This window comes from Xyrauchen texanus, chromosome 24 (genome assembly GCF_025860055.1).
Source record: "Xyrauchen texanus isolate HMW12.3.18 chromosome 24, RBS_HiC_50CHRs, whole genome shotgun sequence".
Taxonomy (NCBI): Eukaryota; Metazoa; Chordata; class Actinopteri; order Cypriniformes; family Catostomidae; genus Xyrauchen; species Xyrauchen texanus.
The window spans coordinates 32718101-32736560 of record NC_068299.1 but is presented as its reverse complement, the minus strand read 5'-3'; the positions used below and the strand labels follow the sequence as shown (position 1 = coordinate 32736560).

The following is an 18460-nucleotide window of genomic DNA, read 5'->3' as shown; positions in this document are numbered from 1 at the left end:
GTTTAAATAGCAACCCAAAGCATCTTCTTTACAAAAAGTGCAAATGTAAGATGATATTTACACCCCTAATTGAATACTAACATTATGTATAGGGGCATCATTACAGCGTGTTAATTTAGAGTCTCACAGACACTCTTCACAAACCCCTACCCCGAATCCTAACCCTTACCTTCCCTTACAAAAAAATAACCATGGTTTTACTACAGTAACCATAGTTTCAGCATGGTATTTTGTAGTAAAATAAAAGGAACGCAAAATTTAAATTAAATACTATCAGTGACTAAAAACGGTTCAAGGAAAGAAAACCAAAATCGAACTACATTTTTTGTAGAGCGTAACTGAAAACGAGAACAAAGTGATTTTGAATTGTTGCAGAGTGAAAACGTAATTTTAAATGCTGGTAACCGGTTATAACTGGTTAATTTTCATTTAGGAAATGCTTTAATGAAACCAAAGGCCAAAGGGTTTATCACAGTACATTTTTGGAACAGCACCACTTTATGTTGCCCATAAAAATTAAACGTGCTTTGATCCTGAAGGAAACTGCTGCATAAGTGTTCAGCGAAGCTATTATCTGTATTTGTATCTGTATCTGTTCATATGACAAAATTATCTGTATCTGTCTCTATATTTGGATAAAACTAGGTGTGGCCGGGGCTTAAACCGGAAGTGCGTCCAAACTAAATGAAATGCTCATTTTTATATGTTACTCTTAAACTTAGAGTTTCTATTAATAAAATATGCTTGTATGAGCCTTTTTATAATTATATTATACATCCATTATTTAAAAAAATATATAATTTTACCAGATGAAGCTGAATTTGTTGGCCACATTAAATGTGGAATATGTTGTTAACTTTGGTTTCTCCTGGGATTTCTATATTAACATCTTTATAAAACAGAATTTTTATTTGTCTATATACATAACAACATTATTCTGGAGGCAGGAGGTGTCATACAAAATGTGAAATGTCAAACACACATTTTGCAGTGAATAATAAATACAAATTCAAACATTAAAATAAATGAAAATAAAATAAATATAGTCTACAAACAGGTGAATGTCCTGTACATTTATCAGGTTTTTTTTACGATAAGACACCATTATTTAGTTAAATAATACTAATAATAATTTTACATTGATATTGCACTTTACCAGAGGTAGCACAGTTTAAAGAAGAAGAAAAAAAAATATGGTGCATGTTTCAGTTTCTTTGTTTTATATAAGGAGGAATATTCAAGAATAGATGAATACTCTATTGAGCATTTAAACCTTTATGGAGCATTTGAACTTTTTAACCAGATCATTTCCTTAATTGCTGATGTGGATATAAATGTGGTAAATTTTAAAAGATGGATAGATGGGCTCCGAAGTGAAATCATCACTTGAATGTAACATCACGTTCAGGTTTAGGCTATAAATGAATACATGGAATCATGTGATACATTAACATAGACATTTCAAGAAGTGGAAAGTGTATATGGTGTTGCATCTTAGTTAATGTTACACATGACAACAGTGGCGGCATTTTGTAAAAACCTAGGGTATGGCAAAAAACCCTTGGATAACCACATCTGCATAAAGTGTAAGACATTAACTGTATTAAATTGTATGAGGTGTGATTTCATGATTGTCCTGCAGGTGTCTGCATAAGTCAGATACAATTTTCACGAAATATTTTTACGACCATTTTCAAGTACTTAAAAGTTCACCCAAAAATGAAAATTATCCCACAATTGACTCACCTTTAAGCCATCCTAGGTGTATTTGACTATCTACTTTAAGCCAAACACAATCAGGGTTATGTTAAAAAAAAATATCCTGGCTCTTCCAAGCTTTATAATGGGAGTGAATGGTACCTTAGATTTTGAATCCCAAAAAAGTGCATCCATCCATCAAAAAAGTAATCCATATGGCTCCAGGGGGTACGGCATGGACGGCCGTTACCGGAAGCTAGTGATTATAGTTTATAAAGTTATAAATATGGATAATTTTCTTACAAAAATGTATCTCCCACCCCTGCTCGAAAAGCTCCAGTCACGCACAATTAATAGAGACCGAAACCGCACCTATCCGATCTGAAATCACAACATGCACATTTTCATTAATAAGCTTTACACTTTAAAAATATTGGCTGCATAGATTCATAAATTCTTTTGTATATGTTTATTTAAAATGTCACTTTCATACAATCAGTATAGTCAATCAGTCATATAAATAATTTTTATATTATTTGGATTAATCCGTTATTCATTTTAAAGTCATTATTTGTGCCTTTCCGAATAAGGTATTTGGCTTCAATTAAACCCCTACTGCTGCATCACAAATTTCTTTGCCCAATTGTCCATTGTGTATGAAGCATTCTGAAAATGAAGACCTTCTTAACAACTATGTATAATTACTACATGTTCATGCATAACTAATTCAGATACAAGAAACATTTTATTAGAGGTAAAAAGTAAATTTCTCAGCTGTTTTCATGTCTTCAGAGAATTATTGTTATATACGCTGCATTGATACAGATTTGATGCTACCGGAAGAAGGTCTATAATTAAAATTAAACTTAACTGTTAATTAACTGCTTGTTATGATTTCTATACTAATAAATCGACCACACGGGGTGAGGCAAGTGCTTTATTTTTGGTTTGTTTTTCCCAGACATTAGCAGGGAGATGGACAGAAGGATACAAAGGGCACTGATTTATTTATTTTTTAATGAGTAGTAATTATAAATACTTAACTAATTTCTTTGTGTTTGAGTATTTCACTATTGTCTTGTATATACAATATATACATTTTTTTTTTAACATAATTTACAGTATATACATAATTAAAATGTTCCTTTATTACGAATAATAGCCTATTTTGTTATATTTTTCACAGAAAGCACCATGGTAATACACATTATTTATTTATTTTCAGTCATGGTCTGTGATAAGTCCATGTTTATGACATGTGTCATGGTAAAACCATGGTATTTTTAAAATACTTTGGAGTACCATGACATAATCATGAAACATGAACATTTTCAGGTGCATGGTGCGAAGGCGCGATGAGAAAGTGCAAGGCGATAGACTGTGTTCCTCGAATGCTACTCGAATGCTACAGTGTCCTTGAATAACATATATCATGCGAGTAAGGGAAGCCGTTGGAGTTTCTGGTGCCCCCCCTAGGGTATGATGGTTCCCCCCTTGGAAGTTGATTCCCTACACAGACTGTGCAATATGTGTATAGGGAGCTGCGGTTCTGTGGTAGCCTAATAGTATTTTTCTGAAAGTAATTAATGGCTTATTAGTTTCAATAAAACCAAACTGGCTTTGGCTGATCCTGACAGCTCCATCAGTTTATGTCAATATTCTATAAAAGACTCATTTAATTTATATCACTTAAAGCGACATGACGGCTCCCATTATAATGAATAAATCTGTCTACACTAGTGGTACATGATGTTGGAAATTTTTTATCTGACCTGTTACTCGTCTGAGGTAACGGCACTTCAATGTTCCAGGGTGAATTAAATCTGACATTTTTGATTTCATGAAGGGCACTCCTGCAGGAGGGGATGCCACTCGAAAGCTTCAAAATGAAAGTGAGGAAATGTATCTTTTCTCACAGGGCCCTTGCCCCTGTATGAATGTAGCTAAGGGTACATTCATACAGGAATGCCAAGATTCCTTCAGAGTACCCACTCAAGGGCTCTGCAGTTTGGAGTGAGTATAGGGCATAGGGAGCCTCAATTGCGATTGGAATCCTCCCCCGATCTGCAGTAGCGTGCAGCATCTCTGCTTAATTTTCTTTAATACGCCCGTGATTTACAAAGAAATCTCATAATAACACATTATAACTGTTATTGTTAGATTATGACAAGATCTTAATTTTGTTTTATTAAACTATTTTAATTGAATTATTACAATTTCTCCCCTTTTTCTGGATGACCAAAATGGCACCTTTAGATTTGTGAATGAAAGGGTCAGACCATTTACCATTCAACACAATTGGTTCTCTGAGTTACTGTAGACTTTGTCAGGTCAAACCTGTCTGGCCATTCTCCATTGACCTCTCTCATCAACAAGGCATTTCTGTCTGCAGAGCTGCCACTCACTGGATGTTTTTTGTTTTTGGCACCATTCTATGTAAATTCTAGCATGTCACATATTCCCTGTTTGTGCCTTGAATTTTATGTTAAAATTCTTGTTTAGTTCCCCATTCCTGTTTCCTGTTAGTTTTGTAGTCCTTTGTAGTTTTCTTTCATGATTGGTTTTCCCCTGATTGGTTTCTCCAGGTGTTCCTCATTCCCTTGTTTGCCCTTGTGTATTTAAGCCCTTGTTTTCCCTGGTTTCTTTGTCAGTCTTCATGTTCTGTGCCTGGTTCCCTGTGTTTTGTTTCCTTTTATTCTGAGTTGCCGTGTTTAGATCCTCATTCCTCTTCTGCCTCGTCACAGAAAGACTGACCAAAAATGGATCTAGCAGCAGTCAGAATTCTGCTTCTGAAGCAAGGGGACCATCATGTTCAGGATCACGTCCGTGAGTTTTTAGAGCTAATGAATTTAGTGCACTATCCAGACCGCTCTATGATGATTTTCTTCTGGACCGGTGTGAATTGTACACTAAAGAAACTGATGCCTCCGGCTGATCCTCACCGGACACTCTGCGAATATGTAGAGAAGGCTCTGGAACTTTGTGGATCCCTTTACACAGTGGATTATGGTCAGAACCCCAGGCAAAATCTGCATCTTCTGCTCCCTTTCCAAGCCTTCCATGGCTCCTTTCTCCATGAGCTCTCTGCCTATGTTCATGACCATGGAGGTTGTTCCCGAGTCTCTGCCCGTGTTCATGACCATGGAGGTCGTTCCCAAGTCTCTGCCAGTGTTCACGACCATGGAGGTCGTTCCCAAGTCTCTGCCAGTGTTCATGACCACAGAGGTCTTTCCCAAGTCACTTCTCATTCTCATGACCATGGAGGTTGTTTCCCAGTCATTCAGGAATCTTAGCCTTGAGCCTTCCACTGATCTGCCTTCCAAGGCTCTGCCCCTCGAGCCTCCCATGGCTCTGCCCCTCGAGCCTCCCATGGCTCCGCCTTCCATGGCTCTGCCCCTCGAGCCTCCCATGGCTCCACCTTCCATGGCTCTGCCCCTCGAGCCTCTCCCGGCTCCACCCGCCTTCGTTGAGCCTCTACCAGCTCCGCCCATGGAGTCTTCCATGGCTCTGCCCGCTCCCCAAAAGACTCTTGCTCCAGCGGCTCCGCCTGCTCCCCCAGAGACTCCTGCTCCAGCGGCTCCGCCCGCTCCCCCAGAGACTCCTTCTTCAGCGGCTCCGCCTGCTCCCCCAGAGACTCCTTCAGCGGCTCCGCCCGCTCCCCCAGAGACTCCTTCTCCAACGGCTCTGCCAGCTCCTCCAGAGACTCCTTCTCCAAAGACTCCTCCAGCGGTTCCATCCACTTTCCCAGAGACTCCTCTTACAGCGGCTCTGCCCACCCCCCTCCAGCAGCTCCGCTGCCTGATCCAGTCCCTGACCTGTGGCCGTCTTCTTGGCCTCCTGACCCTGTCTCAGCCCTGTAGCTGCCTGCCAGGACTCCTATCCCAGTCCCTTCCCTGATTTAGTCTCCTTAGTCTCCTGGCCATCTGCCTTATCTGCTCTGGCCTCTTTGGCATCCAGCTTCACATCAGCCCTCTGAACCTCTGGCTCCAGCTTGGTCCTCCGAGCCTGCAGAGTCACCCTTGCTCTCCATCCCTCTGGCTCCACCTTGGTCTCAAACCTTCCTGAATTTACCTTGTTCCTCTGCTTCCCCTTTCACTCCATGGAAACATTTTTATCATTGCGGAGCATCTGGAATCCACTCCTTAAAGGAGGAGGAGGTTCTGTCACATATTTGCTGATTTTTGCCTTGACTTTTATGTTGAAATTCTTGTTTAGTTCCCAGTTCCTGTTTTGTAGTCCTTTTGTAGTTTTCTTTCATGATTGGTTTTCCCCTGATTGTTTTCTCCAGGTGTTCCTCATTCCCTTGTTTGCCCTTGTTTCCCCTGGTTTCTTTGTCAGTTTTCACATGTGTTGTCATGTTCTGTGCCTGGTTCCCTGTGTTTTGTTTCCTTTTATTCTGAGTTAAAGCTGCATTTAGATCCTCATTCCACATCTGCCTCATCACATTGAGACTGTTGTGTGTGTGAAAATCCCAGAAGATCAGCAGGTACAGAAATACTCAAACCAGCCCACCAAAGTCCAACAATCATCCATGCTATTATCTAATCAGCAATGCAGTGCATAAAATCAGCCAATAAGAGCTTCAGTTAATGTTCATATCAACCATCAGAATGGGGAAAAATTTTGATCTTAGTGATTTGGACCATGGCATGATTATTGGTGCCAAATGGGCTAGTTTGCGTATTTCTGTAACTGCTGATCTCTTGGGATTTTCACACAAAACAGTCTCTAGAATTTTCTCCTTATGGTGCCAAAACCAAAAAACATCCAGTGAGCTGCAGTTCTGTGACTGGAAGTGCCTTGTTAATGAGAGAGGACAAAGTCTATGGTAACTCCGATAACCGCTCTGTACAATTGTGGTGAGAAGAATATAATCTCAGAATGCTATTCTGAAATGCAGGTTGACGCTATTTTGGTGGCACGAGGGGGACGTACACAATACTTGGCAGGTGGTTAATGGTGTGGCTTATAGGTGGATATTGCTTTCCACAATCATGAAATATCCCATGTGCACCCACACTCTGACTGAGATTTATGCAGTGTGTGTGTGTGCTTGTGTGTAGTTTGCTAAGCAACCTAACATCTAATGTCTTGTTGTGGCCAATTTTAGCTCTACCATTGTAACAGGCTGAGATGTCAAGCATTATTTGCAAGTGTGATTGACATGACTAAATGAAGTAAAATGCCATCTGAAATAGATCATCCACTTCATACAATACAAATTCTGTATCTATGGTGTGAGTATACATGTACTTACAAACTTTGAAGGTTATGAATAAAGTTCAGATAAACGTAGAAACTGAAGTCCCTAAGTGAACTGAAACACCCACTTGGTTGTGGAGGAATATAACATCCTGTTTCTCCATCCAACCTCCTGACATTAGTGGGTGCGTTTTTCCTTTGATGCTGGGTGCTGTGTCTAGTGGTGCAGCCTTAGGTTGTTTTCTTTTTAGATTAAATTTCATGCTGTTTAATTTTTAACCAGTTTCTTTGGTTTGAATTAGCTAAAGAAAATGATTCTGTAAGCAAAGAGCCAAACTTGACGCTCGTCACGGCAATGTTGAGGGAAACAGTCTGTTAGCTGTGGCCATAACATATAGAACCCCCTCCAAATATAACAAGCACATGCCTTTGTAACCTACTACAAGCTGCAGTACGTCTTCCTGGTCCATTTTTCTTATTATTATTATTAATTTTCTAAGCGATTGGTGGATGATAAAACGATTGGAGGAAAAAAATCCCAAAGACTTGCATTGAAGAAGGTGGGCTCTTTTGACTTGGGCCAATTTGAAACCACCCAGGAGACAGCAACAACCGAGCAACCACCCAGAACATACCAGCATTAAAATAGCAACGTCCTGGCAACCACTCACATCAACCTGTTATTGTAACAGTCATCTCCATCAGAAAATCCAAAAACCTAGTTTTGCCTATTACATCTCTTTAACTCATATTTTCCATTTATCACAAGTTAGTCTGTTCTTGGCCTTTGAATGCTTTGCTCAGCTTGGCTTCTCCAGCCGAGACCAGAATTGTCCCCGTCTAGGTCAAAGCAGTGAATTTCAACACAATGCTGTTATTTGCCAATCACATTGTACTGATGGATGGTATTTTCTCTCCTCTGCAGCTGTATGGCTACTGCTACCAGGACAGCAATGATATAAAGGACACGGTGACAGCAATCACAGAGTTGGGCAGCCCGCTGGAGATGATTCAGTTGCTGCAGACGCCCTGGGAGGAAAGATTCAGGGTGAGTCACTGCGGCTGCGACTGCAGAGGTCATATCACACATTCCATCTGTAGTGTCTGTAGCTAGAGGGAGGAACATGGAGGGGTGTATTAGCACTTATCAAAGCTTAGAACTGTGAACAAATTGAACCTGTGATTTTTGTTTCTTTACTAGAATAACAGAAGTAAAGGTTATTGTTTAACTGACTTGATCAAGATGGAACTATGATAGGAAAAGCCATCATTTTTGACATTGGTAACACTTTATATACAGTGGGGTCCAAATGTCTAAGATCACATTGGACCAAATCTGGAATGTTTTTCATTTACCAGGAAATAAATAAAGTTTAAAATTAAGCATATTTTAATATAAAGGTATGAAGAGGAAATAGAAGAAAGATTCTACACTATTTTAAGGTCACTAATTCAAACGTAAGCAAATTTGACCATGTTAACTCCATGACCATCGCTTGTGGAATAATTGACCTCCTCAAAGAGATCTTCTCCCTTCATGTTTTTAAATCCACTCTTAAATCACATATTTGTTTGAGTAGCGTACAGATCTGTGTTATGTGCTGTTTTTTAAATGTGCTTTACAAATAAATGATTGATTGATTGATTGATTTGTACAAAAGGTCAGATTTTCATGTTTCTATTGAAACAAACAAATACCCTGTAAACACCTGGTATTAACATGCATATTACATGATCCGATCACATGTGGTCACCGCTAAATACAGGTCAAACAGGGTATGAAAGGTCTTTTTGTTCGGATCATAAACACCGCATCAGGTTTGAGGTGTAAACTCTAATCCACCCTGAATGTGTCCTGGCAGCAGCGAAGCACCACTCCTCACCTGTCATTTAACTGCTGCGCTAAAACAATAGTTTCAACTTTGCCACGTATGAGCAGCTTTAGAAGTTTTTTCCGATCAGAAAATAAAAAAGTGGATATACTCCAAGCATGAGAACTTCACAGATCTTTAGTGTGTCTGAAATCAACATGCAGGGACTTATGAGAAGCTCAGGTAAGTACAGGTAATCCACTAATATAATGGACAATTCTGCTTGAAATGTTGCTTTTGTGCTTAAGAGTCCCTCCCCTCCATATCCGAAGATGCATTTAAGTGACCAGGTGTAAACAGCGATGTGTCTCACCTGACCACATGTAATCAGATCACAGACACAGACGCATCTTAAAAGGTGTAAAATGGGTCAAAATGCTCTTGTAACATGCTCAAACCATGCTGGATAACATGATCATCAGGTTTTTAAATGTGTGGATTCCATGCAAAAAGGGGGACATACCAAAATCTAAGATACTCACTCAGAATTGTTATGCTGATAATGTAGTTTGTAATGTTTTTCTTTTTATTATTATTCGTAAATAATTCAAATATAAGCAGTATTTCTTCTTTATGTTTGAATTACATTCATTTCATATAATTACAACTATTTCATAACGCACTGTAAACATTTGAAGCTGTGGTGTAGTGGTTAGTGCATGTACTCTGGACATGTTGAGTAGTGGTGGTCCTTTCTTAAGGGTGATGCTGGTCTGAATCTAGCCTGCAACATCTTAATAACATTCTCTCTGTATCTACACAATCATTTCCTGTTCCCCTTCACTATAATAAAAAGAGCCAAGCTTGAAATAAAAGAGAGGACCTATTCTGACATGCAATCCATGCTAGTAGACAATACAGTGTAATGGTACCTACACACTAGATATTTTTATTTTTTTGGTGCGTCAGACAACCCTGCGAGTCCTTTGATTTCAGTGGGATGGTGCATCATAAGGACTTAATGGAAAAATGCAAGGATTTGAGAAAGTGTTGCTCTGTCATGTGATCAAGAGTTGAGAAAATGTGTGGGGGAATTGATTGCAAATGAATTGTGCCCACCGATAGCTCTGTTTATTTGTGCATGCTCTCTGCATATTTTTTGCAAATTATGCAAATCTGGTAACTGTACAAACATGCCCAAGAAATTTGTGAACCTGAATTGGCATTTTAACATACAGAAAATGGACATCTGGATATTTGCCTGATCACAACATTCTTCACTAAGACTGAATGATTTAAAGCTTCAAAAATACATACATTACAATACATTTTTAGAAATTAAATCAATTTAATTAATGAGCAAGTACACCAACACTTTGTTTTCCAAACCATGTTTTGTTTTACCTCGATTCACTACAGAGAGCAAATAATAATGATTTATATTTTAGAGAGGATTTGGCAGGAAATTTCTGTCATTCGTCCATGCGTGTTTGTCATGGCCATAAATAAAGAAAAGAAGGTCGAGCTTTACAGCGCATGTATATGTGCAGTAATAGGTGTGGTAGTATTTTGAAGCTAAAGGTTTTAGCCACAACAAATGAGTGACTTTGACCATGGATCATTCAAAAAGGCAACCCTCTGGGGAATCACCCTAATTTCAAAATAAAGAAACCTTGAACCGAGAAGTAAAAAGAGAAGGGGTAAAAGCACGTAATAAAATACGAAACAGCATTGGCTTGGCTTTTTTAGAGGTGGTGAAAACTCTATTTTATTCTCTTAGTGTGGTATTTATTTAGATAGCATTCGCGACTATTATTGGGCATTTTATTCTGGATTGTGGTACTGCAGTGCTTAGGCATCGTCATGTCTAATGTCATCATTGCCTAACTTTTGTAACGGTATTTATATAAAAAAAAAAAAAATCAATAAGTCAATATATATATATATTTTTTATATATTTTTTTTTTATTTGAGGGAAGAGGGTGAGTTTTATTGTCATTAGTGGCATTCGCTCTGATAAGATGATTTATTGTAAACATGGTTACACTCGTACTCCTCAAACCATCAGATTAATCCGCGCAGAAGAGCAGAGCCAGAGCACAACTTACGTAATTACCAAAACCGTGTTCCTCCACAATTAACTTGCAGTTTTATGCTTCAACTGCTAGAGGGCCAAAAGTAACATAGTGTAGCTTTAATTATTTACTGCTGAATTATTACTGCTATAAAATATTCATCTCTTGTAAACCAAATTTTTTTTTTTTAGTGTTTTAACTTTTTAGTGTATTTGCCCCTTTCATTTTTACTGTAACGAACTCTGAAGCAGGCATCCATTGACTGATGAGAATTTAAGGCAGGCATAAATTCCATTAGTGCTTTTAGAAATCCGATTCTCAACTTATGCATTCCTAGACGTCAAACGCTCCATCAAAGCTTTCTTTAGTGCACCCTATTAATTTAAGCTGTTCTAGAGATTCTGGAGAGCTGGGTGCGAGAGTGATGACTTGTACTCTACCCCGGGCTTCCTGTTCAGCAGCGTCGCACTTCCTGATAAACCCTGCTGATCACTATCGCCGTGGCAACATCCCATAATTATTTGCTTTGACTTCCTGTGGCCAGAGCGCATCCTGTGCCGAGAGAATGAAAAAGAATGAAACCCCAGTGCATGAGCTCTTCGTCTGATAACAGACAGCTGTTCATAACATATGCTTCAGATAATCTTATAACATTGACCTTAAATGGCGAGATTTGTGATGTATGTATGGTCTAAAAGTCCATACAATCGCTACAAGCGATTTGAACGTATAGATGTTGTGTGATGTGATACTGTCACAGCCAACATATTTGGTGTTTAATGTACTTTTATGTGGAGCAGGATTTTGGATCACTAAGATTTCACTGTGGGCCAGGCTCGATGGATTGCAAGTATTGCAGACTTGCACCCCAGCTGACATGCACAAAACCTAAAACCATCCCTTGAAGTGTATTTCCTGACCAAACCACACTTACACACCCAAACACACATTCACATTCACAATCACAGGCACAACACACTCACTAAGACACAAACACACTTGTAGCACAAATGTTAAGCCGCTTTATAAAAATGTCAGTGCTTTAATAGGGAACAAACCACACTCATCTACATGTCAGCACAACAGTATATTGCTCAGCAGACCAATTCATAACTGTCCATTAGTTTAGACTTTTCAGCACTACCAGTTCCAGTTTGTGGCAGGCTGCAAGTTTCCATAACTCATACCTCATAGTATTCTGCTAGTATATATTTGTTATATATTACTCACTTTCTGGAGTGATTTCCTGATATTTCAGTGAAATCAAAATAATTTCCAGTCTGAAACAATAAAACCATTTTAATGAGAATGAAAGTTTTTTATTGCCTTTAAGTTTTGTGAATACAGAATTCCTGCTGTTGATTATTTCATGGTATTTATAGCCCATTTAAGGCTTTTCTTGCTCATTCCCTTTTATTTTTAGACATTTTCTGAATGCTTTTATGTAGTTGACAGCTTTGTGAGGTTTTCCATGAAGTACTTGATATTCTGAAACCGGTCCGCAACATTTGCGCTTTGCATTTCAGTGCAAAAGCCTGTGTTTTAAGGTGGTTTTACATGGGACGCTGTGGGCAGCAGGCTTTGCTTGCATTCTTGCCGCCTCTCATGTGTACAGGCATTTTCCATTCACACGAGAAGCGATGCGAAACGTGCCAGTAGAAGTGCAATAATGCCCCCTACAGCTCCAGCTCAGGTACTGGGTCTCTGCGGCGATTATTGTATTCGTTTTCATATAAGTGATTGCACATAAATAAAATATTTTTTTTTCATAAATTGTTGTATAACTATAAATATTGTAATAAACTTTATTATATTAATATAGACGGTCCATGGCCCGTTTGTATACATCGCACAGTCGTCTAACTTCCAAACAAAAGCTGAACATGTTAGTGCCTCATATGCAATTCAAACGTTGCTAAAGCATTGCTTGAGTTTTTCTGCTTTGTTCCACATGCTCACAGAGAAAGAGTCCTGTAGTGCAAAGAGTGATTGTTAAGGACTTTTTCCCTTTTTCTCTAAATTTGAATACCCAATTCCCAATTTGCTTTTAAGTCTTCATGGTCGCGTAGTGACAATACTGATGACACAGTGCAATTTCAGCGCTGATTTTGCACTGTGTCATTAGTATTTAAAGTAAGTCATTATGACTTTCTATGTAAATTAGTCTCATTATAGATTGTGCTTTATTCACAAAAATTGCTTTGTTCTATTACAGCCATATGAAAGTAAAGGTGGTAAAATTAATTTAATTTAAAATACATTTTTGTGTGCATATTCGATCGATCAAATCAGCATTAATTATCTAATGATGGAGTAGTGTTTCATAATCTGGCATATATCCAGATGCGAGGTGTCTGGATCACAGTAGTCAGTGATGAATCCCAGGGTGGGCTGAGTGACTCAAGCAAGGAAGCAACCAAATGTGCCCGATTGCTAGGGAAGGTAGAGTCACATGGTGTAACCTCCTCGTGGTCGCTATAATGTGGTTCATTTTTGGTGGGGCGCGTGGTGAGTTGGTGGATGGCGGGAAACCTATGTCTCCGTGGCAACGTGCTCATCGAGCCATGTGATAAGATGCACGGGTTGACTGTCTCAGATGCGGCGGCAGATGGGAGACGTCCCCCACCACCTGGATTGAGGCAAATCACTACGCTTAAAAGCACATTGGGAATTGGGCATTCAAATTGGGAGAAAAAGGGAAAAAAGTCCTTAACAATCACACTCTTTGCACTACAGGACTCTTTCTCTGTGTGCATGTGGAACAAAGCAGAAAAACTCAAGCAATGCTTTAGCAACGTTTGAATTGCGTATGAGGCACTAATAGACTCTGTCACATCTGGTGACTTCCAAACAGCTCATTTAGATCCAGAGCCATTTCCTCTGTATACTGATGAATGCCTTTATGCCTTCTACACAAGCTCCTCTCTCCACGGGCCCTTGAGCGATGATACGCCCGCACACATACTGCTCTCCTTACTAGCTAAACCAAATACGAGACAACCAAACATTAACACACTGCATTTACACTGATCAGCCACAACATTAAAAACCACCTGCCTAATATTGTGTAGGTCCCCATCGTGCCACCAAAACAGCGCCATCCCACATCTCAGAATAGCATTCTGAAATTATATTCTTCTCACCACAATTGTACAGAGTGGTTATCTGAGTTACTGGAGACTTTGTCAGTTCAAACCAGTCTGGCCATTCTCTGTTGACCTCTCACATCAACAAGACATTTCCGTCAACAGAACTGCAACTCACTGGATGTTTTTTGTTTTTGGCAGCATTCTGAGTAAATTCTAGAGACTGTTGTGTGTGAAAATCCCAGCAGATCAGCAGTTACAGAAATACTCAAACCAGCCCATCTGGCACCAACAATCATGCCACGGTCCAAATCACTGAGATCACATTTCTTCCCCATTCTGATGGTTGATGTGAACATTAATTGAAGCTCTTATTGCTTCAATTAATTAGATATTAGATTATGGCTGATTCGATAATAGCATGGATGATTGTTGGTGCCAGACGGGCTGGTTTGAGTATAAATGTAGTTTAATATATATATATATATATAATTTAAAACATATTCAGATAATTAAAATGCATTACATTCTTGTAGCAGAAGAGTTAATCATTGATAAGACCATTCAAAAAGCGGCTTTAGAATACAATGTATTGTTTACTACCATATTATTGATCATAATCCAATCATTGGCACACAGTTCACAGCAATCCATTACACAAGTGAATTTGTCAATCAGTTGGAGATTTATAATGAGGGCTTATTAAAGAACCCGTCAATGTACACCTGCGTCAGACATTTTTTTTTATTTAATTTTTTTTAGAAACAAGCCATATAGTACACAATATTACAGATATATTTTACAATAATGCCAAGACATTATATTCATTACATAGTGCAATGGTATTCAATGCTTTGGAGTTGTTGGAGGTACAAAGAGTATTTAAATAATATTTCAAGTCTTTACAAAAAAAGTGCAAATAGGGGCTTTATAGACATTTACACTTATGTATTAAAAACTTGGCAAGAAAAATAAACAGATTAATCAGAAAATATTAACTTAGCAAATCTGTGAAAACCAAATAAAACGTCTTTATAAAGCAAAGAAAAACTAGTTAAAATAGAGGTACGTACAAACAAACAAACTTTTCATCTACATCATTACTGAAGGAGCAAAGTGGATCTATTTCAGGGAGCATGTTTCTTAAATAAAGATTGACTGGGTAAAAACTGTGTAACAGTTTAAAAGACACCTCCTTAACCTTGTTGGTAATTAAATATTTGTGAGGTAAAGACCATACGACCTGCATCAGACATGCTTGTGTCGCGTCTCGGGTGTGTTTCGTCATAAAAATAAAATGTTTAGGTCACTGTGTCAAGTTAAATATAGTTTAATATTCAATCTTTAAATACATCTTTAGATCCCTTAAAGATCGCATTTGCGCTCCTTCAAGTGTTTTGAAAGCAAGAATGTAACGCATGTTTGTGTTGTGTGTCCGCTGAAGAGTTGTTAATGTTTTGTTCACTGTATATTGCTCACACAGCTGAAATTTCACTTACTGCCCTCTGGAGTAGCAGGTGGTACTACAAGCTTAAATTTCTCAGAAAAGCATTGCGATTAAATGCATTTTTAACGTTATTTTTTGTTAAATTAATCGCACGTTATTAACGCGTTAAATCGACAGCCCTACTAAAAACATATAGTAAGCAAAAGCAGCACTTATCTGTTAGTGAAGACTGTATTTTGCTGAAAGAAAAGAAAAATATAAAAGGTTGCAGAGGGACTTAAAATGTCATTATTATTTTTTTCAATCGGGTCTGAGGAATGAATAATTGAGAATAAATAAAACTTTCTAATGCTACGTATTTTAGAAGAGTGCATTCACTTATTGCCTTGACTATTGATTGTTCACTCGTCTGTGAAGCTGCTTGTGTGCAAACAATGTGACACTAAATCTGTGATCTTGCATTTTGTCATGCTACACTACTCGGTGAAAAATTTAGCTTGTTATTGGATATACTTTGAAAAGCACTAAACTACTGTCATGCAACAAAAGATGTGCCTATGTTAGTAGCTACTTTTATGTAATTACCCCCAACACTATTTTTATGTTAAAATGGCATTATTTTAACAAACAATATAGTCTCTTCTTACAATCACTTTCTAAATGATTTTACCAAAGCTACTAGTTGCCTGCTATATCGAGTGATACACAAACGCACACGCAGTCACATTGTGCGGGGGCTGACCTTTCCCAGTAGTTTCTAATCCGGAGTGTATTAAGAGCAGCTTTTGTCTGTTGTGAAAGACATGGGCAGCGTTTCCTCCACCCCTCATATTCTCTGTTTTCTTCTCTTTTATGCTCTCCTCTCCTTTATCTGTTGCGTTCACCCTTCTCAAATCCATCCAAATTTCCCTACGGCCATCTAATCCTCTGAACTCTGGCCTGAAGAACGTAGTAGATGGAGGTGTTGCTTGAATTCAAGGTGTCCTTTCACGCTTTCACCAGCTGCAAGAGCTTCAGCATCACCCCTCAAATGCTCACATGCAATAAGGAGGCTAATACTCAAGGAACACACTTGCACACTCATAAAAACGCACATACACACTCAAGTGGCCCCATGGATCAGGAAGTGGAGATTGAAATAAGGGGGTGCTTCCAAGACCAATGCCGCCTTAGAGTCCTACTAGGGAGTTCTTACTTACGAGTTTGTATGTTGTATGATGTGATGCTTGATTTTGGTCTATGTAAAATAGACGTCTTCTGGTAATTTAATATTGCTCATTTTATATTTCCCAATTTCTAATTTTCAGTTCCTGACAAACACAGGAAACTTTTTAGCACTAGTGCAAAATAATGAAGACCAACTGTCGCCATGATTCTTTAATTGGCATGCCCTCAACTCTAAAGGTCTGGACACCGGGTGCACACTATGTACAGTCCTTTACAATTGTTTGAATGATAGAATCCCAGTGAGATCTTAGGAGAAATCCATGGCACACTGTGCGACATTATGTATGACTGTACAATACACATCCTAACCAAGACATTGGCATCAGTCGTGCTGATTGACAGCGTTGACCATGTTTGATCTAATCTTGCCATCATAGAAGTCGCACTGCACAACTGCAATACAAAATCAGAACTCAGTCAGAAATGTTCGGAGCCTAAGATGCATCACAATGACAACTAATCTGTAATTTGGGAACATGTCTCACAAAGCAAACATAGACTGATGATTCTGAAAAGACACTTACATAAATCAGTTTGGAATTTAGAACAATATCTCAAAATTCTGAGTAAGACTTGGAAACCTGCAATGCACTGTTTGTAAAAAGATGAAAGATAGGCATTGTTTGGCCTAAATTAAAAAAGAGAATATTCACTTTCCATATTTACACTACCCTTTCATGCTTCCCATGTGTATCTACAGATCTGTTTGAGTCTGATGAGGCTGCTACACTACTTGGCCCACTCCCCGCTTGGGTCTGTCACGTTGTTGGACTTCAGGCCACGGCAGTTTGTCTTGGTTGGGGGAGTGTTGAAAGTGACCGACCTGGATGACGCCAGTGTTGAGGAGACACCCTGCTCACCCTCTTCTCCCTCTGATTGCCTATTGGAGTTCCCTGCCCGCAACTTCACCCTCCCCTGCCACAAGGGCCGTTGTCTAGGTATCAACGAAAAGAGAAACCTCTACAATGCGTACCGGTGAGCGATTCATGGCCTGAAATTTCAGACATCTGAGCTGACTTGTGATTCATGTGTATTTTGGTGTCTTGAATGCAAATTTTATTATTGACCAGGCTTCTCAATTCTTCTAGATTTTTCTTCACCTACTTGTTACCTCACAGTGCCCCCACCCAACTGAGACCCCTTCTGGACAAAATTGTGAATTCAACAGGTAAGTGTGGCTCCACTTCTCAAAATCTATCATCTCTGCTGGAAAAATGGTCATATTAGCTTAAGGTGATCAAGCTGGTATATCTTAGCTGTTTTTAGTTCAAAGTGATCTATCAGCAACCATCTAATATACAGTAGACCAGCTTGGACCAAAGATGTTCTTCCCGGTCAAAATCAGGCCCACTAGCTGGTATTCAAACGAATCAACCATCCTCAACAAAAGATGGTCTACCCTGGTCAAAATCTGGCTCACCAGCTGCTAGTTCAGCTGAATGACTTTCTAGACCAGCTACACCAAAGATGGTGAACCCAATCAAAATCAGGTCCACCAACTGGTTGTTAAGCTGAGCAACCATTTAGACTAACTAGATCAATGATGGTTTACTTAGTCAAAACTAAGTAGCCAGTATTTCAACTAATCACCCGTTCATAAGGTACACCAGCTGGAAGTTCAACAGATCATTCATCAAGACAAGCTAAATGATAAATGTTCTACCCAGTCAAAACTAGATCCACCAGCCAGTATTTTAGCTTGTACACCATCTAGACCAGCTAGAGTAATGATGGACTGTCCAGTTTAAACCAGGTGCATCTGCAAGTATGGCAGCTGATCAAAGTTTAGACCACCTTGAACCAGCTATTGACCATAAATGATCAGTTTAGACCAGTTAGAAACAACACATAGCTGGCTTTTTTCCAGCAAGAATTGGTAAAACTGGCCCCTTTACCAGATACCAAACCAACCTA

General features: G+C 38.9%; 1 protein-coding gene across 1 annotated transcript in view; it reads left to right on the top strand.

The window, feature by feature from the left end:
* Positions 1 to 18460, top strand: part of LOC127618212 (extracellular tyrosine-protein kinase PKDCC-like) — a 47909-nt gene that overhangs the window by 16388 nt on the left and 13061 nt on the right. Inside the window, exons 2-4 of the mRNA XM_052090542.1 lie at positions 7826 to 7948; positions 17247 to 17521; positions 17635 to 17714. Of these exons, the coding sequence (XP_051946502.1) occupies positions 7826 to 7948; positions 17247 to 17521; positions 17635 to 17714 (478 nt within the window). The remainder of the gene's footprint in view (positions 1 to 7825; positions 7949 to 17246; positions 17522 to 17634; positions 17715 to 18460) is intronic.